This window comes from Miscanthus floridulus, chromosome 19 (assembly GCF_019320115.1).
Source record: "Miscanthus floridulus cultivar M001 chromosome 19, ASM1932011v1, whole genome shotgun sequence".
NCBI classification, from domain to species: domain Eukaryota; kingdom Viridiplantae; phylum Streptophyta; class Magnoliopsida; order Poales; family Poaceae; genus Miscanthus; species Miscanthus floridulus.
Window position 1 is genome coordinate 103,867,377 of NC_089598.1, and position 26,476 is coordinate 103,893,852.

Sequence of the window (26,476 nt, forward strand, 5' to 3'; positions counted from 1 at the left end):
TGTGCTTTAATGTGTCTTTGTCCAAAATTCTATTGCTACTTGAATTATCAACCTGCCAAGAAATAAAGATTTTTGTGTTCCAGGCCAACCAGAGGCTGACTGGAGCTGTGCAGTAGTCATGAGTGGATAAATATCTGAATCTGAACTTTATTTGTTTATTTGTTTTTTTTCCCCAACATGGAAACCATCTCATGCTTGGGTTCATGCATGCTTCTTTTTCTTTTCTTTGTACAACCCAATCAAATTCAAAACCATTCTTCCAATTGCTAATATGGAAACACAATGATTAACGGATTCCTTTTTTTTTTTGGTACAGAATTGTTTAAAGAAAAAGAAGAAAGAACTTAGCTGAGAGAACCGGAGTAGGTGAGTCAAATTTCCTTTGAGCATTTTCCTGTTACCATTGGTTTCAGATCTCTAAATTTTTGGCATCATATCTCTGTAACTTAAGTCAATCTAACCACCTGTTACAATTTGGTAAAAGATAGGAGGATACCGATTTCAGTTTGATTCAACACTCACCTCAAATTAAAAGTTTGTTGTAGGTTGATGTGATTTCATGGATGATATAGACTGCTCTGTGACGTAGTTTATTAGGAAACATGAAAATATTTGAGCTGTTAGTCTGCTGTGTGTGCCCTTTCTGTATATCTAAACAATTTTCTATACCTTTCCTATCTAAATTAGACATGCTCACCTAACAACTGAATATGAAAACAGTCGGTACCAGGAAGAATGAAGATGAAAACTCTCTCTCTACCACATCTACATTTTTTCGATTGGCTGTAAACGAAAAAACAGAGAAAGAGCAAACAGAGAAAGAGAACAAATAAGCATTAGCTACAAGTGAAACTAGTGAGGAAATCTAGATAAGAGCAAATTTCAATATATCTGAGCCATTCTAAAAAAAATACCAATCTTTCATCCATTCATCTGAATTGTAGAACCCACATAATAGAGATTATCAGGCTGTACACAGTTACCATAGAAAACCACCTTACCTCATATATCCAACATCCTTTGTTTTTTATGGAATTATCCAATATTCTTATTGCCCTTTCTGGCATACCTCATGATCCAATAATTAGTAGGCTGTACAGTTCCTCATTTAGCATCAGTATTAGTAGAAGAAGCTTTATCTCTGATCCAATGATTAGCTCTGAATTAGTGGAACCAGGAACCAATGCAAACTCTGGCACCTTCTTGTCATTCACAATGGAATCGATTCCCCTCACCCTTTAGGCAATTCATGTTCAGAAGTGAAAAGCGGCTCACTGAATTTTTTGGGTGGTCTAGCAGAGCTTTCAGCTGGCAGTAGGTACCCAGAGCTCTGTTTTATTGGAGATCAGCAGCCAAAGCTAGCAGCTGCACTTGTAGCGGCTCACTGTTTTTTTTTTTGTGATCTAGCAGAGCTTTTAGCTGGCAGTAGGTCACTATAGTTTTGTTTAAAGTTGGTAGCTGGACAATTTGTCAAGGCTAATGACCACTCGTTATGATGTTAATCATTTTTATTATTTGGTCAAGGATATGTACAGTTTTACGAATTATGTCACTCTAACTTGACTCTGATGGGTGGGCGCTCTTTGCAGATCACTCCTCCCATTTTGAAGCATTCAGTGAGGCGTTTCATTTTTTATGGGTGCTGATTTCGTGATGCTCATTGCCTGGAGCTGCTATAAGTACTTCAACTAGGAGATTTGGAGGTAATTATTGGAATCATAGTCCCCTATGGTTTTCTATTTTTTAATCAGCGTTAATCTCAATTTTATCACTTTATCGTTGAATCTATCTTTCGGCCTTCAAGCTTTTCTCTACATGACTCCATGAGTCTCGTGTGCCATATATCTTGCTTTGTGTACTGCCACATCTTCCACAGCAGAGAGATTTCTCTGCTCATGGATCTCCCCCTTGCTCTTGCTACGGAACTGCACTGCATTATTATTATTATTTTTTTTTTGTATATTACAACTCTATCACCAACATTTCAACCTTAGGCTTGTTTTTGTTACTTCATCATATGTAGTTCTGTCTCCATTAAAAATTAGAATTTCCAGAAAAACACTTAATACTCCAACAGTTTCTAATTATGTTTTTTTTCCCTTTCATTAGGTATGCGACCAGTAGAGAGGTACAAGAGGAATTACCGACGGTTCACTTGGAATAATAGGATAGCTTATGGTGCACCTGTTTTAACTGGGAGGCGAGATACTGGGAAAGGTAAATTTCTACATTTAGATTTGTTTCCTATATTCGATACAAGGTCCAATTTATTGTCAGGTGTAAATGTTATTAATTCTTTTAACTTCTATAAACTTAAATGCAGATGAATGTAGTTATTACTCAATTATTGCTGCTTTGGAGTCAAATCTGCGAATTCAACGAGGTTTTGTGGACAATTTGTCCATAAAGTATTTGAAGCAGAAGCATGTGAAGGCTATTCAGACTAATGGTGCGTTGAGGAGATTGGGAAGAGTGGAGCAGCTGTTAAACATGTTGAAGGATATAGGAGTTCCGTCAGAGCATATTTATAACTTAAACCTCAAGGTATAATACATAATCTTATTTCTTGTTTTGTATCTAGACTAATCATGATGACAAAAAGCATACAGCCTGTTCGTTTGGCTGTGGCTTGTCGTAAACGATCGTAAATTTCCAGCCGGAACAGTATTTTTCTCTCACACAAACCAGTCAGCAGTACTTCTTCACGAACTAGTAACGATACGAACCAGCCAACCGAACAGGCTTATTTGGAGCAGCCTGCTCAATCTCTTGATGTAGCCGAGTTAATTAATATTCTCCACTTGTCAATTGTAGGGACAACGACTTCCATGCCCAATGCATAAGATTTCTGGGTATAAAAGGTATGATGTGTCCCAGTATATGCATATTCGATTTGCCCTTGAGAAGCATTTGAGGCATGGCCCGATGCTGGCTGTTTTCTGGATCAGCGCGAACTATGTCAATTGCATGGAGAATGGTTCTGTTTATCGTTTTTCAGGTGTACATGAATTGGAAGATGAGAAGGAGAGGATGAGAGAAGTAGGATTAGTCATGCAGTGTGCGTAGTGAGCTTTGGTATTGAGGAGATGGTTCCATTTCTTATGTTTTTAGAACTGATAAAGCAGGTCGGCCTGAATTTGGCCGGGTTGAGATACAATCAGTTAAAGAACTGTATCGATATGTAATAATTGAATGATATGAGATGACAATCGAATTAGAATGTTAAGTTTAACCTATATTTGGCTTGTCTTTTGAATAGTATGGTGGTCGAGACCTGTGTATGGGTAATTTATTTACTCCAAGTAATATGAGAAAATTGAGTCGCTGATTATTACATTTGTCTAATTCAAAGGAACCTTTATAAGAATCACGACTCATATTTTTGATGAATCATGCACATCTCATTGAAAATCATGATCCATCAACTAGCAGTCTTTAGAAACAATTTGTCAAAATGGAAAATGAATAGTAGTTTGTGAGTGAGAATTTATCAAGATGGAAAATGAATTTGTAGTATGTGAGAATGAGATAATGCCCGATTTCTGAAAGGAGAACATTTCCTATATGACTGAAAATGCATAGATTTTCCTTCATGGTTTTGAAAAGTTTTTCTCTTTCCTACATGACACGGAGTTAATTATTTGTGCCTAGTTTAACGTTTTTGTTAGTTTTTTGTGTTATATAAATAATATTGTAAAGGTCGATGAAAAGATTCCCATGAATTTTGATCCTTCGTAAAGTGATGCATTATGAGTCCCATGAATTTTGGTGGAATCGACTCATTCCTCATGCATGTACTCCCTCCGTCCCCAAAAGAATATAATTCTGGAACAATGTCAGGTTTGAGGATCAAGTTTAACCAATTATAGATAAAAAAAGTATAAATATTTATAATATTAATTACGGAATATATTTCATAATAAATTAATTTAAAGCCATAAATGTGAATACTGTTTACTAGAAACTTGAAGCACTTTAGCTGACACGCATACCATAGTTGTATTATTTTAGAGATAGAAGTATAACTAATTATTAGCTTGTGAGGAATGAGATGATGGTGGAAACTCATTCATTCGACGAACAAATAAAAACTGAGGAGTGAGAAAAAGATGAACCACCTTATTTCTCAAACCAAATACACCATAAGGGCATCCCCAATAGTTTCTAAATAGCTAGTCCAGGAAGAATTCTATTGGCTATCAGGACGTTCCTAATAGTTTCCAAATAGCTAGTTCATGAAGAATTTTATTGACTATCAGAGAGAGATCAAATAGCTAACGACTCCTAAATAGTTAGTCTAGCACGATCTTCATTTCTAAATCTAGTCTAGCTAGCTATTTAAAAGTGTTACATGGGGTGTCACATCGAGTGTTTGGATGGTAATAAAAAAATAAGGGCGTGTTTACTTCTTTAGTCGCTCCTAAAATTCACGTTACATCGAATGTTTAGATACTAATAAGAAGCATTAAATATAGATTAATTATAAAATCAATTACATAGATGAAGGCTAATTTGCGAGATAAAAATTTTAAGCCTAATTAATCTGTCATTAGCACATGTTTACTGTAGCAACACGTTGTCAAATCATGGACTAATTAGGCTTAAAAGATTCATCTCGTAAATTAGTCGTAAGTTGTACAATTAGTTTCGTAATTAGTCTATATTTAATACTCCATGCATGTGTCCAACTCCAAACATTCGATGTGACAGGAATTTTAGGAGGTACCGCAGAAACCAAACAGACCCTAAATTATATGAGTCCTCGTAATCCGTGAGATGAAATTATTAAGCCGAATTAATTTATCATTAGCACATATTTACTGTAGCATCACATTGTTAAATCATAAACTAGTTAGGCTTAAAAAATTAGTCTTAATCTGGATATTTATTTTATAATTAATTATATGTAAGACTTTGATATATGAATATAGAGAGAGAGAGAGAGAGATAAGATAAGAGGAGTATAAGAGAGAGATAGGAGAGAAGTAAGAGATATTGATAGATAGAGGATATAGAAGATATAGAGATATATTTATATATATATAGAGAGATATATATAGATATATATATATTATATATATATATTATATATATATATTATATTATATATATATATATATATATATATATATATATATATATGATAGGGCTCAATTTTTGCGGAAACACCTCAGGTCCTCGGTTTAGGTATATAGGCTGAGGGCTGAGGCAACTGCCGGTCTGCTGGCACGCGCAAACACGCACGGGTTGCTGCCTAAATCTGGACGGCGGGCCTGATGCCTTTCTCGCCGCCGAGGATGGCGGAAGTCGCGCCCGGCGATCCTGGAGCCCCGGCCGGGCCGCACGCACGAGCGGACGGCGGGACGCCACCACCCCTCCCTCGCCCCCTCCCCTCCCATCACGACTACCCACCCAACCCCCGCTGTCACCGCGCCACCGAGGGCAAAGCCGCGCCGCGAATAACCGTGGGGGCGTGCGCGCGTGCGTGCCTCTCTCCGTCCCTCCCCCCCCGCCCGCCCCACCGCCCCACCTCCACCCCCCACCCCGGCGCGCGTCGCGTCTCTCCTGGTTGGAGGCGGAGGAGCGGAGGACGACCACTGGCGCGGACGCAGGCGTCCCGCATTCCCCGATCCGGCCCCGCCTGACTCCCGTTGCCACGGCAGCTCGATCCGACCGACCAACTCGCCGGCCGGCAGGCGCCACGTAGAAATGTAATGCTCGCATTCTATCCCACGCTTCACTCGACGTTGTGTCGATTCTGGTGTGTGTGCTGATGATGGGGATCGCTGGATGGTTCGCGGGTGATCGATCGTGTCCTCAGTTTTGGGTTCTCTTTGCGTCGACGCTGATTGATCGTCGAATGCTGGTTATCAGTTTTGCAAGTTTCTGGATGGTTTCAGTTTTGGTTTCATTTGTGTGCGGTTGTCTTCAGTTTAAATCACTGTCTGTCTGCTTTAATTTGATCATCGTTTGCTGGTTCAGTTTTCACAGATTCACCCGAAATCCTTTTGAAGTCTTTCCCCCCTTTGATCAACCCACTATTGTTTTCATTGTTGGAATCTGGATCACCAGGTGTTTCTCACTGATGCCATTTGCACTGACAGACACGTTCTTCAATTGTTAACATAGAAGTATAGGATGGTATCACTCTGCTATTTCTGCCCCGGGCTCACAACGCGGTCCCGGATGCCCGTGAAGCGGTACAAGAAGATCCTTGCTGAAATCTTCCCCAAAACACAGGTCGGGACATGCTGCATCCGTTTTCCTTTTGTCAAATGTGAGCATGTTTACCTTGAACTATGTCTCGGATTTATTTATTTAAGGAGCATGTTTGTTTCTGTTGCAGGATGAAGAGCCTAACGAGAGAAGGATTGGGAAGTTGTGTGAGTATGCTTCAAAAAACCCTCTTCGAGTGCCAAAGGTTCACCCCCTTGCTTCCTAATTTGAATTTTGTTGTGTTCCATGCCAGGTGTAGAGGTTCTGACCTTTTGAGCGAATTGCTCTTGCTGTTGCTGCTAGAATACAGTTTGCTAGCTCTGTAGCTACTGTAGTAGTACAGATTATAATTGCAATCGAGGATCGAGTAGTGTAACTTATCTCGAAACTGGAGATGCCTCATGGCCCATGGGACATTGTTCTAGGCCTCTAACTTAATGTTTCAAGTATAGTTCCCTTGTCTCCTTGGTCAAATTCAGTCTCAGTAAGCTTGTCGTGTTATGCATGTTTATATCTGAGCAGATCACAGTTTACTTGGAGCAACATATTTACCGGGACTTAAGAAGTGAGCAGTACGGCTTTGCAAAAGTGGTGATGTTGATATATCGCAGACTGTCTGTTTCCTGTAGAGAACAGATGTGAGTCTTCTTTTCAAGTTTCTCTTGCTCATATGGCCCTGGATTCTGTGAAGTTAATATTTTTATTTGGTTTGCAATGATACTTCTTACACTTTATTATTACTTTTGCTGGTTAAAAATGTAATTGTTATTTTCTTAATTCAGGCCTCTGTTTGCAAGTAGCCTATTAAGCATTGTACACACTCTTTTAGACCAAAAGAGGCAGGACGATTTGCGCATTGTTGGGTGTGAAACCTTGTTTGATTTTGCTGTCAATCAGGTATTCCTGTTGGAGTAGATGCCATTGTCCATTAGCAGGATTCAGTTTATATATAGGTATGTCCCATTATTAGTGATCTTGAGTCTGTCTATTCCAGGTGGATGGTACATATCAGTTCAATTTGGAAGGGCTGGTCCCAAGACTGTGTGAAATAGCCCAAGAAGTAGGAGAAGATGAGAGGGCAACTGCCCTACGAGCTGCAGCCCTGCAATCTCTTTCAGCTATGGTAGGTTCTGTGATTGCGCCATATCAAACTGATGTCATATGTTAGCATGGCTTTCTAAAAGTTCTGGATAAATGAATAGGAAGTTCAAAACTCAAAGTGTAAGAGAACTGTTATACTCCTATTTCCAAGAGGAAGTTAAAACATTCTTCCAACATAACTCTAAATCTCTAATTCACAGTTTACTTCATTTCTTAGGATGCAAGCAATGAAAGCTCAAGGCAATAATTACTCATGAGTTGACTAACTTCATATGCATAACTTATGAACTAAGCCTAGCTCAGTTGTGTGAGAGTGCGGATATCTGCCTATATAACCCAAGTTCAAACCCTATTTGATGCAATTTTTGGCTCCTATTTCTGCTTTATTAACTAAACATGACAACATGTAGTTCGGCGGAGGTGGGTTCTGTATTGTTGTAACTGCCCATACTCCCTCCAGTCACACATGCATTTAGTTTTGGGCATCGGCCTGGTGATGGCATGCTTTGTTTTTGATGGAGGGAGTAGCTATCTAGAACTTAAATCTCTTTTCAAAAAATATTTCAGTGTATGCAGAGGACGTCTTCTTAAAGATTACTGCTTTTCTTATTGTTCTATTATGCCATAACCACTGAGCATTAAAAATTTTCAAACAAAATTATCTTTGACAGTCATAATATCATGTAGTTTTCTTTTTGAGCAGGTATGGTTTATGGGGGAGCTTTCTCATATCTCGTCAGAGTTTGACAATGTAAGTACTATGAAAGCGAGCTTTTTTTTCTTGTGTTACTTTCCTGTTTAATATGTGCCTGTCAATCTTGAGATTACATCTAAAGAAGAAACATTATTTGGCACTGCAAGGAAGGTTCCTTGCTTATGTTCATTTGGTTACTTTAAAACTATCACTTTTGCGAGCAGATTGCAGCCACAAATGTTTCATCAGCTCTGATTGTTTTCTATTGTATCTTTTAGGTTGTTCAAGTTGTACTGGAAAACTACAAACCTCAGAAGATGCAAAATGATGATCAAAGTACCAATGATGCTGACAACCAGTTGGTGCAGGAAGGCCAGAATGCTGAGCACCCCCCTTCCCCTTTCATTATCACTCCGGCTCCCTCTTGGGAGAACATAGTTAATGTCAAGGGAGGAGTCAACCTGCCAGTGTAATATAATCTTACTTTTACTCTTTGATTGACTTTGTCTTTTCTTCATATACAGTAAGCAAGTGGTTCCTAAACATACTCCTGTGCTTCAGGGAAGATGCCAGGGATCCTAAGTTTTGGTCCAGAATCTGTGTGCACAATATGGCCAAGCTTTCTAGGGAGGCAACCACATTCCGACGCATCTTGGAATGTTTGTTTCGGTACTTTGGTAACAATAGTTCATGGTTATCAGAAAATGGACTTGCTTTGTGTGTCTTGTTGGACATGCAACTTTTAGTAGAAAGCTCAGGTGCTACTTTTGCATTGTAGTTGATGAGTCTAAGTATATTGTATACGGGTAAGGTTGCTTATGTTGTTTAAACGATTTCTGTAGGACAAAATATGCACTTAATGCTGTCACTGCTGATAAAACATATTGAGCATAAGACAATGTTGAAGCAGCCAGACATGCAGCTTAGCATCGTGGAGGTGGCAGCTACCCTTGCAGAACAATCCAGTGCTATGGCTTCACCAGCAACTATAGGTGCCATAAGTGATCTTGTGAGGCATTTGAAAAGGACATTCCATATTACTCTTGGCAGCAAAGATATGGAGTTAGTAAAATGGAACGAGAAATTCCGGAAGGGCATAGATGAATGCCTAGTTCAGCTGTCAAAGAAGGTGCATTTGCCATTTTCTCCATCTGAAATTTTATGTTACCTTCATGTCACAATATAATGGTGCTACTTAAGTAAATGTGATTTTTTAACTGATCCCTCCTTGCAGTTTGGTCTGTATAATATGTTGATTAGTTTCATATGATCTACGCACAATGCATATAAGACTTATCAAGACTTTGTTGTGTTGATCAGGTGACTGATGCTGGGCCAGTTCTTGACATGATGGCAGTTATGCTAGAAAACATTGCGAGCACTCCTGTTGTAGCTAGATCAACTGCAGCTGCTGTTTATCGCACAGCTCAAATAATTGCTTCCGTGCCAAATTTGCAATATCAGAATAAGGTATGCTGTTAGAACAAATGAGTTGAAGTGTTAAAATTAATCCCAGACAACATTACTTTCTTCTGGTTTGAAACCTATCTTCTATACTTGATGCCAGGTGTTTCCTGAAGCTCTGTTTCATCAGTTGCTGTTAACAATGATCCACCCTGATCATGAAGCTCGTGTTGCTGCACACCGCATATTTGCTATTGTCTTAGTCCCATCTTCTGTTTCCCCTTCGATTCAAGCCAGTCCCTCTGGCCAGGCAAAGAAACATGACATGCAGAGGACACTCTCTAGGGCTGTCTCTGTATTTTCTTCTTCGGCTGCTATCTTTGACAAGATGAAAAAGGACAAGTACTCAGAAAATTCACAAGGAGAAAGCAAGGACAATAGTTTGCATAGCGTTGGTGAAGGAACCGGACAATCGAAGAGTCAAAACCTTCACGTGTCTCAAAGCCGCCGCCGTAGCATGAAAGTTCCTAATTTTTCCATGAAAAGAGGTCCTTCAATGGCCATGAGAGCTCCTTCAGTAGCGATCAGAGCTCCCTCAATATCTCTGAGAGGTCCTTCAATGTCTTCAAGAGCACCTTCTATGTCTGTAAAGGAAGACCAAAGTTCCTCAAACAAGTCAGATGAGGAAACGGTTATAATCAATTCTATCCAGAATGTATGAAGTGATAATTAGCTACATTTGAGCAAAAGATTTCTTATCATGAATAATTGTTTGTGCACTATGCTTAATGCATTCAGGAATCAGTGTTGGTGAAACTGAGTACCCGTCAGATCACACTTTTGCTGTCATCCATTTGGGCTCAAGCAACATCCCCTGAAAATACTCCTGCGAACTATGAAGCAATTGCTCATACTTACAGTTTGCTTCTGTTGTTCTCTGGATCCAAGGTAATCCTACTTTCTATGTGGTGTTCTTTTCCTTGATATCAATACCTGCTTGTAAGGAAGGAACCTGGTAATTATTCAATTGTCACCCAGTCCAACATTTACTTGTGGAGATGAGGTTATATTGTGTAGGATTGCAAGTTCTGTTTGGACCTGGAAATGTTTTGGGGGGAAGGGAACACAAAGGGATCTTGTAAATCCTGCATTTTATTCCTCCAAATCTTTACAATCTATATAGTAGCTTTTCTTTACAGCACTCCTAAAATCAATGATAGACCAGAAGTTTATTGCTTAGATATGCTGATAAAGACCAATTTTTTAATATGCACTACACATTTTAAAGTTAAAAGATGTCTGTGCAAATTTAGGTCCCTCATGCTTATATACTAATTATGTGCTTGTGAGGGATGTGGTTTTGATGGATCAACCCATTCAATTCAACAAACCAACAAAAAAGTGATCAGTGAGAAGATGATGGACCACCCTATTCCTCACCCCCCCCCCCCCCCCCCCCCCCCCAAGGCCCTTAATAGGTCCCTTCGATTCTTGTTGGGTAGCGCTAACTGCTCAGTGAGTTTAGACAACAATGTGAGGAACAAATCATGATCTTCTATAAAGTATAAACTAAGAAGCATTACACAAAAAGGGTTGCAATTTTCTTTAGAGCTCATTAGAACTCACTGCAACTAACCTCGTATTCCAGGAATCATATATTTTCACAAGTTTCTGTTACTCTATAGTCTATACGTTTCATGAGGTCTGAATTTAGTGTTCTGTTACTTCTCTTATTTTCAATATGTACTATGTTCCCTAAGCCCATTCATAAGCAGCTCTTATGTTAATTCCTCCTCCTGTTTCTTCTAGTGAACTACTAGCACCTTATGCCTTTTCTTTTCCTAAACAAAAACATAAGGGCCTTAGGGAGGGAGGGAGAAAATTCCAACTGTTAGGTCCTACTTGCTGATGTTTTCGCCCTTTCCTCTTCCAGGCATCAACATTTGAGGCTCTTACTCAGAGTTTTCAGGTTGCATTTTCTTTGAGGAGCTATTCGCTCACTGAAGCAGGTGATACAGTCAAATTCCATTTAAAGTGTTACAAGTCAATAAGAATTTAGTGTACCATATAATGTAACTTCTGAGAAATAGGCTTCATATCGTACATGATGGCACAGAAGTTACATATACTTAAATGTGGTTTTAATTTTGTTTCCTTTCTAACTGTCTGTTTTTTTTGTCCTTTCTAACCTTGCAGATTCATTACAACCGTGTCGGCGCCGGTCATTGTTTACTCTGTCCACAGCCATGATTATTTTCTCGTCAAGAGCTTACAATGTGTTGCCACTCATCCCGATCTGTAAACAAATGATCAATGATCGTGCGGTATGTAAGATCAAAATTTGAAGCCTCATTTATTTATCTGCATTTTCTTTTGGTTATGGTAGGTAACTCCCTAAACAAGACTGTACAGAATGATGGCATAGAATATTAGTTGGGAAATGATAAGAACGCATTATGGTACCAATTTGAGTGTCAGAATCAGAATTAAGCTTATAATCAAACTTGTTACTTGATCTTGTTTTTTCTCAGTATCTCTTGTATGTACCCTACTACTTGTTTGTAAATCATGAGCTTTTTATGTTTAGCTGTCCCTGGAAAGTTTGTTTTTCCATCTTATAGCCCCTTGCTATCCTTCTGTGCTCTATGGTTTAGAGTTTAAATTGACAAATGTGTTCTATACATATTGATCACAACAATGATGCATAGGCTTGGCAGCCTCCTGATTTATTTTTGTTGATATACCAAATTAGAGTTTGATTGCATCTTCATTTTACTGTGGAGATCAACTGAGGTTTACACAGATGACTTCCCGATTAGGATAGGACTACATCAAGGGTCAGCTTTGAGCCCTTATTTGTTTGCCTTAGTGATGGATGAGGTCACAAGGGACATACAAGGGGACATCCCTTGGTGTATGCTTTTCGCGAACGATGTAGTGCTAGTTGATGAAAGCCGGACAGGAGTGAATCAGAAACTGGAGTTATGGCGGGAGACTTTGGAGTCCAAAGGTTTTAGACTCAGTAGAACTAAAACTGACTATATGAGATGTAACTTCGGCACTACTACTCGGAAGGAGGAAGATATTAGTTTGGAAGGTCAAGTAGTGCCTAGGAAGGATACCTTTCGATATTTAGGATCAATGCTACAGAGAGACGGGGATATTGACGAAGATGTTAGCCATAGAATCAAAGCAGGGTGGATGAAGTGGCGGCAAGCATCTGGTGTCCTATGTGACAAAAGGGTACCACAGAAGCTAAAAGACAAGTTTTATAGGACGACGATTAGACCTGCTATATTGTATGGTGCAGAATATTGGCCTACGAAAAGACGACATGTTCAACAGATAAGTGTCGCGGAAATGCGTATGTTGCGTTGGATTTGGGGTCATACAAGAAGGGATCGAGTTCGGAACGATGATATACGTGATAGATTAGGGATAGCACTAATTGAAGAAAAGCTTGTCCAACACCAGTTGAGATGGTTTGGACATGTCCAACGGAGACCTCCAGAGGCACCGGTGCGTAGTGGAATCCTAAGCCTGGATAGTAACGTGAAGAGAGGCAGAGGAAGACCGAAGTTGACTTGGGTAGAGGCAATAAAAGGAGACTTGAAAGGATGGAATATACCCAAAGACTTAGCCTTAGATGGGAGTGCTTGGAAGACAGCTATTCACGTGCCTGAACCTTGATTGCTTCTACTGGGTTTCAACTCTAGCCTACCCCAACTTGTTTGTGACTTAAAGGCTTTGTTGTTGTTGTTGTTGTAATGGCAACTCTGCCTTTCAATTAAGAAGGAAAGTGGTATTGATTTTCAAAGTACTTCTGTTTCATCTTGACTCCTAAGGACTCTTCATGTATGCCATGTGCCTTATTTCACATTTCTTTGCTATTTTGCTTATAGGCCGATCCGTTCCTTCATTTGGTGGATGAGAGCAGACTTACAGCTGTCAAGGATTCTTTAGATGATCCTTCAAAAATATATGGATCGCCAGAGGACAACAGTAATGCACTGAAGTCCCTTTCAGAAATAGAACTATCAGAAAGTCAATCTCGAGAGTGCATAGTCTCCACAATCATGAACAGCATTGCAAATATGCTGGATGTAATGTTGACCTTCCTGATCGCATCTTGTTTTCATTGTTTTGACCGAGTTCCATGCAGCTGCTGATGACTTTCCTATTTCTGCAGGCGGAATTGCATAATGTGAGAAGCCAATTGCTAAGTGATTTCAGTCCCGATGACATGTGTCCTACAAGCACTCAGTTCTTTGAAGTGCATGTTGATAATCCTTCATCAGGGTCTCATGAGACTGGTCACCATCAAGAGGTATATACATCTGGCACAGTGACACATATCCATCCCCTAGTTTCCATGCTAAAATCATGTGTTCTTTTTAACAGGGTTTGCTGATTGACCTGGGGAATGACCATGATGCTTTTGGGGAAACTTCAGAAAGCACAGAAGCTTCCGCATCTTCTGTACCTGCTTCAGATCTTCTGAGTATCGATCAGCTTCTTGAAACGGTATGAGAAATCCATTCTTCCTTGCTTTTCCTTGGTTTATCTGTCCTTGGGGTACTGTCATGTTGAGATTGCCTTGCATTACAGTTGTGTTCACTTGGCATGATAATTTTGTTATATTATATCCATGTCATTTATTTCAGGTTGGTGCAGAACCAGCACCTCAGGCTGGAGTAGTGTCAGCGGACATTGGATTCAAGGATATGACTAGCCACTGCGAAGCCCTGACGATCGGGAAACAGCAGAAAATGTCCGCCTTCATGAGCTTCCAGCAAAGCGTGCAAGCGGCAGGGCTGCCAATCAGCCAGCCCAACCAAATGGAGTTGGACCTTTTCCAAGATCCGAAGTTGCCTCAGGTAGAGCACCTCCCATTCGCAAGGCCATATATTTATCCTCAATAATTTCATTTAAAATCGAACATGGCCCAAAAACAAGATATTGACGTGAACGTCCAATTCTAAGCAGGCCGGGGCACATAGCACGAATCCATTCGCTGATGACAGCCTTCAGGGATATCCACAGTACATGAATGGGCCCAATGGCGACAACGCACAGCCAGGTCAGGACTTCCAACAACAGTCTCTCAAGCTACCGGCGGCGAGCCCGTACGACAATTTCCTCAGGGCTGCTGGCTGTTAGAGGTCCAGCTTGCAGCAGCCAGACTATCAGTTACATGGACGATGTCGATTTCAAGATTCTGCGAATTTTCCATTTTGCAGGAAAGAAAGAGGTATGTCCGTGTATGAGGTCTTAGCTAGAGACTGAACCGGATTTGACACCCATTCTTTATGTATAGCTGTATCTGTATGTATATACGTATAGGTTGGCTCTTTGCTGCTGTTGTTTTTGCCAATGCAACGTGTAGAGGGACTGGGGGGAGCAGTGCCTTCAATCATACTGTACATGTAAACATGTTGCAGAAATATATGAAGAAAAATGACGTTTGAAGAAAATCTCCGTCATGAATTTGCAATCATTCTGTAAGAATGCAGGAGTGCCGTCGTGCTCGTGCCTGGGTGGCATCTTTATCTCCCTGTCAGCAAGCTGACGACGTCGCAGCCGTTCTTCAATTCACATCGACAATTACAGTATTCTGAATGTGACCCTACAGCCTATTGCTCATTTCATTACGTTCTTGATGTCTTGTAGCTGGAGTGTGACTTTCTTTTGTTGTCCCTAGTATTTTTATTTCCCTTCTGGAATTGATATGCAGAGCCTACTTGCTGTCATGGGGCACCATGAAGACGCAGCCCTGTTCGCTTGAGCTTATTCAAAACTACTTTTCAGCCATAGAATAGTGTTTTCCTCTCACAGTATTTTAGCATAAGCATCAGCATATGCCAAATTTCAGCATCAGCGAACAGGGTGTGATCACAAAGCTTGCTGCAAACTTTGCAGTGCAGGCCAACCTGTTTTATCTCACATCTTGTTCACATTATCAGTTGAAACCATGAAGCCTAGGAGACGTGACAGCAACAAGTGTGCTGCAAACTTGCAGGTCAATTGATTTCCTCTCATCATCATCAATTCATTACCAATTCTCAGTTGCACGGTTGGTTCGATGGATCTGGAGTATCCTAGATATTCTCTTCATTATAATGCAGCGGCTTTTGACTAACGTACATGCGTCTGATCTGCCTGGTACGGTACCCCTTGGTGACTTCATGAAGCCAATCCAGCATAATCTTTTCGTAATTTAATATAATCAGCTTCCAAGAAGCCATGGTCTGTTTCAGTTTCTTCAAGCACCTAATTTTGTTTGACCAGTTTAGGCTGGTTGGTCTCCCCTAAATCGTACGTACGGACACCGAACCATGACTTGCCACCATTTTTACTTTTCTATCTACTACTACTACTAACCCTTTGATTTTGGTTATGTGAAGGTGGACTCGTCAAGAACTCACATGCAGAGAGATGACTCGTCAAGCCTCACGTGCACTGAGATTTACTGCATAAAATATTCAAATGTGAGCTTCCACTCACCCCCTTTCGCTCTCCAAGAACTCTTGCTTTCTCTGTTTCTCGCCAATGCAATTGCTTAACTTTTCTGGGAGCAGGAAAAAAGATAATTTTTTATTGTGAAAAGGGTAGGTGTTTTCTTTGACGAAGATGGTCTAGTATCGCCGCATATTGAGCCAAAAACCCATGTGCTACATACATGAATGATTTTGATATCCAGAAAGTCGCAGCTTTTGGTGAGTTTAGAAAAAGGAGTGTGATATGCTACATTTTGCCAAAGCGATTATTCCAACTTTGTCGTCTTTCGTTCTCTGTTTTGCATAGCAGGAGGTTTCTGCAGGAATATGCCACTTCTCAGTAGAAAACGTGCCGGCCGGCTGTCTGTGCTCTGCCTGACGTACACAGTTTCCATACAGTTCGTGGCCGGCTTCCAGAGGCTGAAGCCTGAAGGGTTTGGAAATGGAATCCGTACTTTTCAGCTTGTTTTTTTAGCTAGAACAATATTTTTCTCTTACGACAAATCAGTCGGAACAGTGTTTCGGCTTGTTTTTTTTTAGCTAGAACAATATTTTTCTCTTACGACAAACGAACAGGGCAATGGGATCTCATATTCCATCGAAAACAATGTCATGACTCGAACAGAACTGCACCAGTTAGCGTTGTATCTTGCGTTGTCATATGAGATGAGCAGCAAATCAAATGATGAGCATTGTATCATAGGACAGTAGGAGTATTACTGTATTAGAGTGAATAGTTGTTTGCAGTTGGAGATGGAGTCAAATACAGGATATGATAAGCAGGCAGGCAGGTTGTTAAAGTGTCTGTTTCTTATCATACACAAGCAAGTGCCAAGAGAGAGAGAGGAGCAAAAAAAGGCCAATCATTGTGTGTGTCTGTGCGCGCCAGCTCATCTAATTGCTGACCAAGAAAAAAACGGGTGTAGAGTAGAGGCTTGGCTTGATGGAATATCCTGTCATTTCCCTAATTCCCTGGGCCAAATACATTCACGGGTCTTGTTTGCTTCATCTTGATCCGCGCGTGAGTGACGCAACAAAGATGTGTGCCAGCTGCGAAACATGCGAGATATTTAACTGTACTGGATTATCACACATTTGAACATGATTATCACTGTATTGACTATTGAACCAGACCCCTGTAATCTTCTTCTTACCTGGTATTGGGAGCAGTTTAGTTTTCACCGCCCTGTGAATTTCCCGGCTATGTTCTTTCGTCTGTATAGGAGTAGTATAAATTCCAAACAGTTTACTTGCTGGCCTTTCCAAAAGAAAAGATAATAATATAAGAAAAAGAAAAGAAGAACGGGAAGACACCGTACCGTACTTGCAAAAGCGAAACTGATGCTGAATTCGCGGGCGACAACGGGTCATCCGTCAGTTTGTTCCTCCAAGTCAATGATTGTTACCTTGGAATTCGTCCGACACCTCAAATTCCTCTTCACACCGCCGTACACCACCATCAATTTTCAGACACGTACATGGACTTCGTTTTCCACACAGTACCTATGCTGTCAGCCCGAGTTTAGTTTCATACCAAATTTCCAAAAAGTGCTACAGTATCCATCACATCGAATCTTGTGATACCTACATGGAGCATTAAATATAGACGAAAAAAAACCAATTGCACAGTTTGGTTGGAAATTACGAGACGAACGTTTTAAGCCTAATTAGTCCATGATTGAACACTAATTAACAAATAAAAATGAAAGTGCTACAGTGGCCTAAATTTCAAACTTCCACCAACTAAACACGCTCTCAGTGTGTGTGAGACATGTACACGTATCGCTCTCATCGGTTGGATTCTTCTACACACCATTCTCGCGTCCACCCAAAGCTATAGCTCACTTTACTCTTATCATAAGTTAAATTTAATCTTTTCATAAGTTAATTTTTTCTATATATTTGATCAAACTTACGAAAAAATAACTTAGGATAATATTAAAGTGAACTATAACTTGATTCATATTTATAATGAAATTCTGTCCCCTCAGCGCAAGAATTGAAAATATGTGTATCAAAAGTTTTCTCCGCAAATGAAATCAGTAAAACGAAAACGCGTGCAGATGACGTTGTGTTGCGCTTAAACATTTGCCTGTTGACCGGCGAACCTAACGTGCGTTCCACGCCAGAGCTCGCTCAGGTCCGGCGGGGACGACGTGACGACGGCGACGAACAAAAGCGGCCGGGCACCGAATCGTGAGCCGTATCCTTCGCGTTCGACTGTGGAATCGGGCTCTGTTATGTAGGACTTATCGCTGCTGCGGTTGATTCGTAGGATTGATTCATTGTGAGAGAAAAATATTATTCCATAGCTAAAAAGATAAGGCTAACTTTGACTGATAAGCTCATGCGAACGTAGCCATCCACATCCACTGTAGCTAGTCATACTCCTATATTCTATCATAGTAGTAGTACAGTATATTCGATCTTTTATTCTCTAAAGTCTCTTATTGCCGATTGGTCAGTGGTGTGTAGTACTATTAGTATTCCCACTGTCCTAGACTATAAGTCATTCCAAAAATTTTAGATAGTCAAAACATCTCAAGTTTGACTAAATTTATATAATAATATAATTACATTTATGACACCAACTAAGTATTATTAGATTCTCCATCAATTATATTTTCATAGTATACATATTTGATGTCATAAATCTTTGTAATTCTTTCTATAATTTTGATCAAACTTAAGATGTTTTGACTCTCTAAGATTCTTTGAATGACTTATAATTTGGAATGAAGGGAGTATATATGTTCTTCTTGAGCCCAAGACCCTCTTGTTAACTGATTTACCATATCTAGGTACACTTGGTTGCTGATATTTTTTTCTCCTCCTCTTTCTTGAGTGGCTATTTGTGCTAGAAAATCGAATGCACTAAATGTATATTATAAATTAAAAAAGTGAGCTCTATACGGCTAATAAGCATGGCGTTAATCAATATACTTCGTCCATTCCAAAATATAGTGTGTTTCCTAAATTAAACTTTCAAACGTTAACCAAATTTATAGAAAAATATCCTATATTTAGTTGACTAGTAACCTTTTGTTTTAATGTATTTATTAAAAAAATATTGCAGAATATTAATATTTATGATACAACTTTTTAATACATCACCATGCCGGGCCGCGGTCTATTTTCACACATAATCCCTCGGTCTCTAAATATCTATAATTTTTATTTTTTGAAAAATAAATTTGACTAAATATATATTAAAAACATTAATATTTATGGTACATAATTAGTATAATTAGAAAGATCTATAAATCTAGTTTTTAATAAATTTATTTGAAGATATAAATATTATACGTATTTTTTACAAATTGGGTTAAATTTATGACACGTACACTTAATTATTTAACGACGGAGGAAGTACTCATGTCCACTTCCACGCTGTACCCAGTACCCGGCAGCAGCCTGCAAGAAATTGATGTTTGTCCACTCGCGTCGCGCGTACCGTACAATTTAATGACGCTGCAGCGAGCGAAGGACCGCACGCATCAAAATTTGTTGGCCGGCACGGTCGTCTAGGCGGCTTGTCTCGTCGTTGGCATCCATGGCACCAACACCAATAAGAGGACGCCAAAATGTGTACGAGTAGTACGTGGTACTGCCAGGTACTCCTCGTGTACTTATGGATATACACGACCTCTCCATTTGCCAAACGTACCGCTTTGTCTTGGTGCTGCACGTCTTCACAAGCGCGGTGACTTCGCTACGCCTTCCCGTGGAGCGTGTCCGTTCCATCCACGGCAGGACCATACGTGCCTCATGCGTGCATATTCACTGTATCAAATAATTCTAGTTTTTTTAAAAACTATTCTTCATAAATTTAAGCAACAATTTTCTACATCGATGCATATGTATGGACATGTGTCATGAATCCACGAGAAGTATCCACGTCTACTCCAATGTGATCGTTTCGGTTGGATTCTATCTTAAAGTTGAGTCGAAAATAAAAGTTTAAAGACCGAAATGCACTTTAATAATTTATGGATGAAATTGAGTAAAAAATGCAAAGTTTGAGGAATGGAACGATCATCTTTATAGTTCTAGACTAAAATTGAGCAAATAGAATTTAAAGGACTAAAACGGCTATTTTAAAAGTTCATGGATGAAACTGAGCATTGAGTAATAATTCAGGGAGTAAAGCAGCTATTCTGCCACACTTATTCGTGACAACAATGCTTCCGATGATGATAAGGTAATAAAAAGAAGAAGAAGAACCCTATCTAAACTAATCTACGCGCACGGCAACCGTACGCATGCAGTTTCCGTGTGCTTGGCACGATCGATCGTCAACGTCAGTTGCTTGCTGGATCGGAGTAAATCAAGTGGCAATCACCGCTAATCCATCCATACTTTTTTTATATATATACTCCTACATATGATGATGATGATAATAAATATCAAAGCAAAGGCGACGAGTACCACCGGACGACCGTACTTATAGAAAACACCATTGGCTAGCTCCATTTGGCTGCTTATCACGGGCGTTGATCTCCCTTCATCTCGTCGATCTCTTGGTCGGTCAACGGTCATCCCATATGATGAGGCCATGAGAATGACTTTATTTATTCTCCTTGCCAGATTAATATACATTATGTGTTTATTAGTAGACCTTCGACTTTAGTTAAAGTTGTTCTTTCTCTAACCACTCAAGTAGAGCAACTTTTTTTTTAGCTCCGATCCGGACACCTCCTCTAGAAGATGAGCCAATTACTCATATACCACTACTAAAAAAATTATCAATTCCATATGCATTATGGAAAAGGTTGTGTAGCCTAGTCGACTATGGATGCAAAGTTAAGTAAGGCTGTGTTGGGTTACCCTAGATTTAAACCAGAAACTATTCTAGTTTTTTAAAACTATACAAATTAGTGAGCCAATTTCATCTGGAATCATTTCGGAGGACTAAATCCAGAGCAACCGAACGAGCTCTAAGGATGAAAAGGTTTTGTATGTGTATACACTTTTCCATAGGTTCTGCTTTCTTATACGAGTAATAATATAATAAGGAAGGATAATTTAGGCTCTGCCGCGCTGTTAGCCTGTTACCTTTGCTTGCCCCCTGTAATTAAAGTGCTCTTTATTTTTTTATTTCTGAAAAAAAAAAGATTTTGGGCGACGGCTGCGTGCGGGTGCGTTTGATGCTAAGATAATTAACTGTCGCATGTGCTTCATGTCGTGTTTTTACGAAAGCACTCCATCTCCAATATAAAACTATGCATATGATCTTTAATCTTCTAAACTAAATACGTACTTTAAAAGTTATTTATAATCAATGTTTAAACTTTTTTTTGAACCGGAATCAATGTTTAAACTTGACTTAAATCTTGTCCAAAATATTGAGTACTACTTGCAAACCGGAGATGGTAGCAGTATTTTAACTTAAATCGTTGTCGCTTTACACGAGAATTCGAAATATATATACACAGTATATAGTACTAGATGAGCTACAGGCGCTTGTATTATTATGCAGTTCCATAGTTAGGAAACAAGTATGCTCCTTCATTAGTGTGAACAACGCAACAAATAAATGAATGAATATAATTGCCATGAACAAACGTTGCCGAGAAGATTTCCACCAACAAAATGAAATTCTACGGCGTACAAGGACATCCATCCATATTGATCACAACCACAGCATCACCTGGTAATTTTCCAAAGCAGATTTTGTTCACAATGGAAACAGAGCCAGGAAAGTTCTCTACAGGATGACATGCACTACTCTTTAAGAAATTAATTAATTAATTCCTCGATTATATACAACATCGACAAAAACACAGCCTTTAAATCCCAAATAAGTTGGGGTAGGTTAGAGTTGAAACCCAGCAGAAGCAATCAAGGTTCAGGCACGTGAATAGCTGTTTTTCGAGCACTCATATCTAAGGCTAAGTCTTTGAGTATATTTCATCCTTTCAAGCCTCCTTTTATTGCCTCTACCCAAATCAACTTCGATCTTTCTCTATCTCTCTTCACCTTACTATCCTGGCTTAGGATTCCACTACGTACCGGTGCCTCTGGAGGTCTCCGTTGGACATGTCCAAACCATCTCAATCGGTGTTGGACAAGTTTTTCTTCAATTGGTGCTATCCCTAATCTATCACGTATATCATCGTTCCAAACTCGACCCCTTCTCGTATGACCGCAAATCCAACGCAACATACGCATTTCCGCGACACTTATCTGTTAAACATGTCGTCTTTTTGTAGGTCAACATTCTGCACCATACAACATAGCAGGTCTAATCGTCGTCCTATAAAACTTGCCTTTTAACTTCTGTGGTACCATTTTGTCACAATTCCTCGATTATATATAATAACTTAATTTAATTATTATATCACCATGGCCATTCACCCCTAGTATAAAAGACCGTCGCTCTCCCTTGTCTGCCGAGCCTCCCCTAATCATATCATAGGAACAAGAGGAGAGGAGACCACGTCGTCCTCCGCTTCTCCGCGCAGTGGTTGCCCGCCACCAACTCCAAGAAGACAGCAGCGATTGAGCTCGCCAGAATTAAGCAGCAGCAGCGCAGCCATGGCGGCCACCATCCCATGCCCAGGCGCCACGGTTATTACCTACTCTACTAGCTAATAAGCTGTTATATATACATAGGTGCACCGGCGTTGTTGCGCTTGCGCCTGCACTCGCCGGCGACGTACACGTACTACGATCGGCGATGATGGTGATGGGCTACTTCCGGTCGTCGACCAAGTCCACGACATCGTCGTCGGCGGCGGGCGGCAAGAACAAGAAGAAGGCGAAGAACAGTTGTGCGCCGGCGCGCGAGGAGGCGGCCGGGCTCCGGGAGGCGCTGCTGGACCAGCCGGCGGCGGCGGCGGCGGCGGAGGGCGGCGTGCCCAAGGGCTACTTCGCGGTGTACGCCGGGGAGGAGTCCCGCCGGTTCGTCGTGCCCACGGGGTACCTCCAGGAGCCGGCGTTCCGGGACCTCATGGAGCGCGCCGCCGACGAGTTCGGCTTCGCGCAGGCCGGCGGCCTGCGTGTGCCCTGCGCCGAGGAGGACTTCGAGGACCTCCTGCGCCGCCTCCAGCGAAAGAACGGCGGCACCGCCGCCGGGAAGGGGAAGAAAGCCGTCGTCGGCCGGTAGATGATCGACAACACCTAGCTAGCTAGGTTCCTTCTTGTTTGTAACAATTTGCTTGTTGACATACGCGTAGATCAGTCGAGGATCGATTGATGCAGTTGTTGTACAGAAACAGAATGCAAGCAAGCAAGCAGCCACATGCATGCATGGGTGGGTAGCGTAGCTGAATGCATGGCGTGTTGAAAGAGTTTACAGACTTCACAGAGAACTCCTGGGGAATTCAGCTATTTTTTTACGTCTAAAGCTTGAGAGATTCGGTTCAAATTTCAACGTTCCAAACCGGCCGTACGATATTTGCGTTTTGTCTGCTTTTGTTTAGAATAATGAGATCGAGGAGGAGAGAAATATGCAGTAAGACGATCGAGCTTTATTTCCTCAGTTCATGATGTATTTTTCTGATTGAGGTGCAGTCCTGTTCAGAGGATGAATCCTTGTCTTGTCATGCTGTTCTTACAGGAACCGAGAAAAAAGGAAAGTTTTTTTTTAATTTGGATTTGGATTTGTACTTTTTTTTTTTCATCTTACAAGCTTGATTTATTTCGATGGTTGGAGATCTGTGATGATGGGGGTAGTGTGTCTCTCCATATTCACATTCATCAATTCTTAGTGATGGACTCTTACCTCTGTTCCATACTTGCGCTAAAACTGAACATGGACCCTGCAATTGGGACATCCCTAGTTAATGCAAATTGATGCTTACAGAAATGAATACTGATCGATAGATATAAATCAAACAGATCTGGATCTGAATGTCCGTTACTTCATTCTGAAATACAGCATTGAGCAATGTCCTGAAGATGAACGTGCAAGACTTGGCTGCACATTTGAAAATGTAGCCACTCACTTACGAGAACAGCAATACTGTCTCTTTATCTGGCTCCCTGTAGAATGATTGCACTTGTCAACACTCAACACTGGGAAATGCTGGATGCAGGATTTCAGGTAGTCTGCTGCAAGGTACTAGGCACGTCCATTTCAGAACAGACCAATGATCTACCTCAGAGTAGAAGTAGACCAATCATTGTACTACTTCCTCAGACTTGAGAGAGCTTCAGCCTGATTTCCTGTTCCTCGGTGTCTTCTGCAGAAACATGTTTCAGTTGCCTTGCCGGCCCTAATTTCTTGCCCTGGTAGAACACACTACTGAATCCAATGATTAGTTCAGTGGTAGTAGCACATAGAAAGTGCACACTGATTCATCGTTTACCAATCTACCGTTTATTTGCTTCAGAGATTTAACAAAAAGTTGGGCTGATGCACACGGAGATAACCTGTTTTTTTCAGGAACCCAAGATTCAGGTGCAGATGAAGAGGATCCCCTCATGTGTCGTCGATGTGAGAAGCCAGGTGCGCTTGCCTATTTGCCATGTGAATATGTACGAAAAATCCTTTGTTTTGTTGCAAAGCCTAACATTATGTGAAGCATGGTGGTTAGAATATGACAACAGAATCACATATTAAGAATGCAGTGCAGTATGCAGAGTACAATGCGTATCTCATGAACCAAAGTAAACAAAAGATATTTTTCAACTCTCCCTACGTCTGGATCGAAACAGTAGATGCCCTGCATTCATAAAAAGTTACAAACAACGGCAGTTTGCTCCTATATATATTTGTACCAAACTTTTGCGAATTATTACTGTTAACCTAATCTTTAAGCAGCTAATCTTCCACTTGCACTCTGTAGTGTGGATTCATACTTGCAGTGCTAAGAGAAGTTAAACGATGGCACATGCTGAAGTTGACTAGATTCATCTTCCGCAATGCTCATCTTCTTGGTTTCAACTTGTAAGGAAAAAAAATGCAGATACAAGAATTGCATGAGCTCAGTGTGGAAAAGAATTGCATGAGCTGTGACAGTGGCAATGTGGCATAAACCATCAGAAGTTGCAAGATCAAAGCTTTGTTTGGTTTGTCTTACATTAGATCCTTGTTCTCATCAGCAAACTAAAAAAAAAAAAATCCTACATCTCCTCCCATCGTTGTACAGATTATAGATCTTATCGGTGCAGTACAATGCAACCTCTCCTCCTTTCTTCAGAAAAAAAAACCAAGAAGAAAGAAAGAAGCAACCCAAGAAAGGAGAGAGGAAAAAAACAAAGAAAAAAGAGACTCAGAGCAGAGCATTGAGACGAGAGCGAGGCCTTGGATTCATGGCGGTGTCGTCGTCTCGTGAGCCGTCATCTGCAGAGGATCACGGTCTCGGAGGAGCAGGAGCAGGAGCAGTCGCACATGGCGGCGGGCTCCTTCTTCCTGCCGCCCTGCTGCACGAGGCGGAGGATGCCCTCGAAGGACTCGACGTCGCAGGGGATCCGGAGCCCGCCCTCGTGCCGGAACCCGAACTCCTCCTCGGCCTCCCGGAGCAGCTCCGCGAACGCCCAGTGGCCCAGGTACTCGGTGGGGATGACGAACCGCCGCATCTCCTCGCCCACGTACACCGCGAAGGAGCCCCTCGGCACGCTGCTCCTCCCGCCGCCGCCCTTGCCGCCCGACGCCGCCGACGGCGTCACCGTCGCCAGTTTCTTCCACTTCTTCAGCAGCTGCTGCAGCCGCACGATGTCCCGGATCTTGTTGCTCCCGCGCCCACCCTGATGCTGCTGCTGCACCTGCTGGTATTCCTCCATTGCCGCCGCCGAGCTAGCTAGTAATGCCTCGACCGATGCGTTCTTGCTCTGGTAGGCAGGGTAGTGGAGGACCCGGAAGGGCGGAGGAGGGCGAGAATATATAGGAGGGCCGAGGGCGGGGAGGTTGGAGGAGCGAAGGGATCGCCGGTGCGCCGCAGCAGTGCAGAGCAGCCTGCTCGTGACTTGAGCCTCTTCACCATTGTTTGTGTGTTCAAATCGATGGAAGTTCTGTTTTTTTAACTTATTTTAATGATTAGTTTTCGGGAACGGAGCTCTGCTTTTTTATTCACGAATAATTCGATCCGCGCGTAATGTTTCTTTTATCTTTTCACACTCGCTCATTCTTCGCCATTCGTTTATGGAAATCGTGCAGTAGCATTTTCAAAACTTTTATTACCACTAACTAGCAGAACTGAAGCAATGTAAAGTTACCGAATGTTATTTATGCCCCGTTTGGTAGAACTGTGATCACCTCTGATGGCTCCTCTGTTCACTATAGTAAAAGGCTGTTTTAACTGCTCATCTCAAAATAAGCAAGGAGCAGAAACCGAGCTAAATGGGGTCTTAGAGTAGGGATGTGTATTTTGACATCAAAATTAGCCTGATGCAATGTAAAAACCATGTTCCTGATTTTTCTTTACCCTTTACTGCATATATTGGCAATGGCAACTGAAACAATTTTACATCTGAATTCTGAACAACGCAGGGCAGAGACAGGACTGAGTGACCTCACTGTAATGGAGCTGAACTTGCATGGTCAATAACTCAATATATATCATGTACAAGTTATGGGTATGGAGATTAATTGATGATCCCATGCATGCATGAACTAGCT

The 26,476-nt window shown here is 41.1% G+C and overlaps 2 protein-coding genes, 2 long non-coding RNA genes and 1 pseudogene across 6 annotated transcripts; 4 read left to right on the plus strand and 1 right to left on the minus strand.

Moving 5' to 3' along the window:
* Nucleotides 1–313: 313 nt before the first annotated feature.
* LOC136527535 (uncharacterized) lies at nucleotides 314–2,223 on the plus strand. The gene is made up of 3 exons (XR_010776821.1): nucleotides 314–366; nucleotides 1,590–1,703; nucleotides 2,110–2,223. It is a non-coding gene; the product is annotated as an uncharacterized lncRNA (long non-coding RNA).
* A 3,014-nt stretch (nucleotides 2,224–5,237) lies between these two features.
* On the plus strand, nucleotides 5,238–14,889 carry LOC136528331 (protein SEMI-ROLLED LEAF 2-like). Of its 2 annotated transcripts, none has more exons than XM_066521280.1 (20): nucleotides 5,238–5,711; nucleotides 6,105–6,240; nucleotides 6,347–6,421; nucleotides 6,739–6,854; nucleotides 6,999–7,113; nucleotides 7,211–7,339; nucleotides 8,021–8,068; nucleotides 8,290–8,480; nucleotides 8,573–8,769; nucleotides 8,854–9,140; nucleotides 9,332–9,481; nucleotides 9,579–10,106; nucleotides 10,214–10,363; nucleotides 11,349–11,424; nucleotides 11,612–11,739; nucleotides 13,318–13,518; nucleotides 13,605–13,742; nucleotides 13,817–13,939; nucleotides 14,080–14,292; nucleotides 14,399–14,889. In XM_066521280.1, exons 2-20 carry the CDS (start codon nucleotides 6,139–6,141, stop codon nucleotides 14,573–14,575), a joined length of 3,144 nt encoding a protein of 1,047 aa, XP_066377377.1. In that variant the 5' UTR covers nucleotides 5,238–5,711; nucleotides 6,105–6,138; the 3' UTR covers nucleotides 14,576–14,889. The 2 variants fall into 2 exon arrangements, with proteins under 2 accessions (XP_066377377.1, XP_066377378.1); XM_066521281.1 differs by having other exon boundaries at nucleotides 14,402–14,889.
* Nucleotides 14,890–14,996: 107 nt separating this feature from the next.
* On the plus strand, nucleotides 14,997–16,970 carry LOC136528332 (uncharacterized). 2 transcript variants are annotated; one of them, XR_010777050.1, is made up of 5 exons: nucleotides 14,997–15,434; nucleotides 15,541–15,730; nucleotides 15,820–15,903; nucleotides 16,023–16,131; nucleotides 16,223–16,970. It is a non-coding gene; the product is annotated as an uncharacterized lncRNA (long non-coding RNA). The 2 variants fall into 2 exon arrangements; XR_010777049.1 differs by having other exon boundaries at nucleotides 16,028–16,131.
* A 5,342-nt stretch (nucleotides 16,971–22,312) lies between these two features.
* LOC136528461 (auxin-induced protein 6B-like) lies at nucleotides 22,313–23,260 on the plus strand. The gene has a single exon (XM_066521421.1). The coding sequence runs from the start codon at nucleotides 22,592–22,594 to the stop codon at nucleotides 23,018–23,020; it is 429 nt and encodes a 142-aa protein (XP_066377518.1). The 5' UTR covers nucleotides 22,313–22,591; the 3' UTR covers nucleotides 23,021–23,260.
* Nucleotides 23,261–25,113: 1,853 nt separating this feature from the next.
* Nucleotides 25,114–25,961, minus strand: LOC136529471 (uncharacterized; annotated as a pseudogene).
* Between the last annotated feature and the right edge of the window lie 515 nt (nucleotides 25,962–26,476).

Excerpts from the sequence above, each read along its gene's own strand:
- LOC136528461 (XM_066521421.1), top strand. The coding sequence starts at position 22,592 with ATGATGGTGATGGGCTACTTCCGGTCGTCGACCAAGTCCACGACATCG.
- LOC136528331 (XM_066521280.1), top strand. The coding sequence starts at position 6,139 with ATGGTATCACTCTGCTATTTCTGCCCCGGGCTCACAACGCGGTCCCGG. Across the intron at positions 8,481-8,572 it reads GGAGGAGTCAACCTGCCAGT|GGAAGATGCCAGGGATCCTA; the intron begins GTAATATAATCT and ends CCTGTGCTTCAG. Across the intron at positions 13,940-14,079 it reads TCGATCAGCTTCTTGAAACG|GTTGGTGCAGAACCAGCACC; the intron begins GTATGAGAAATC and ends CATTTATTTCAG.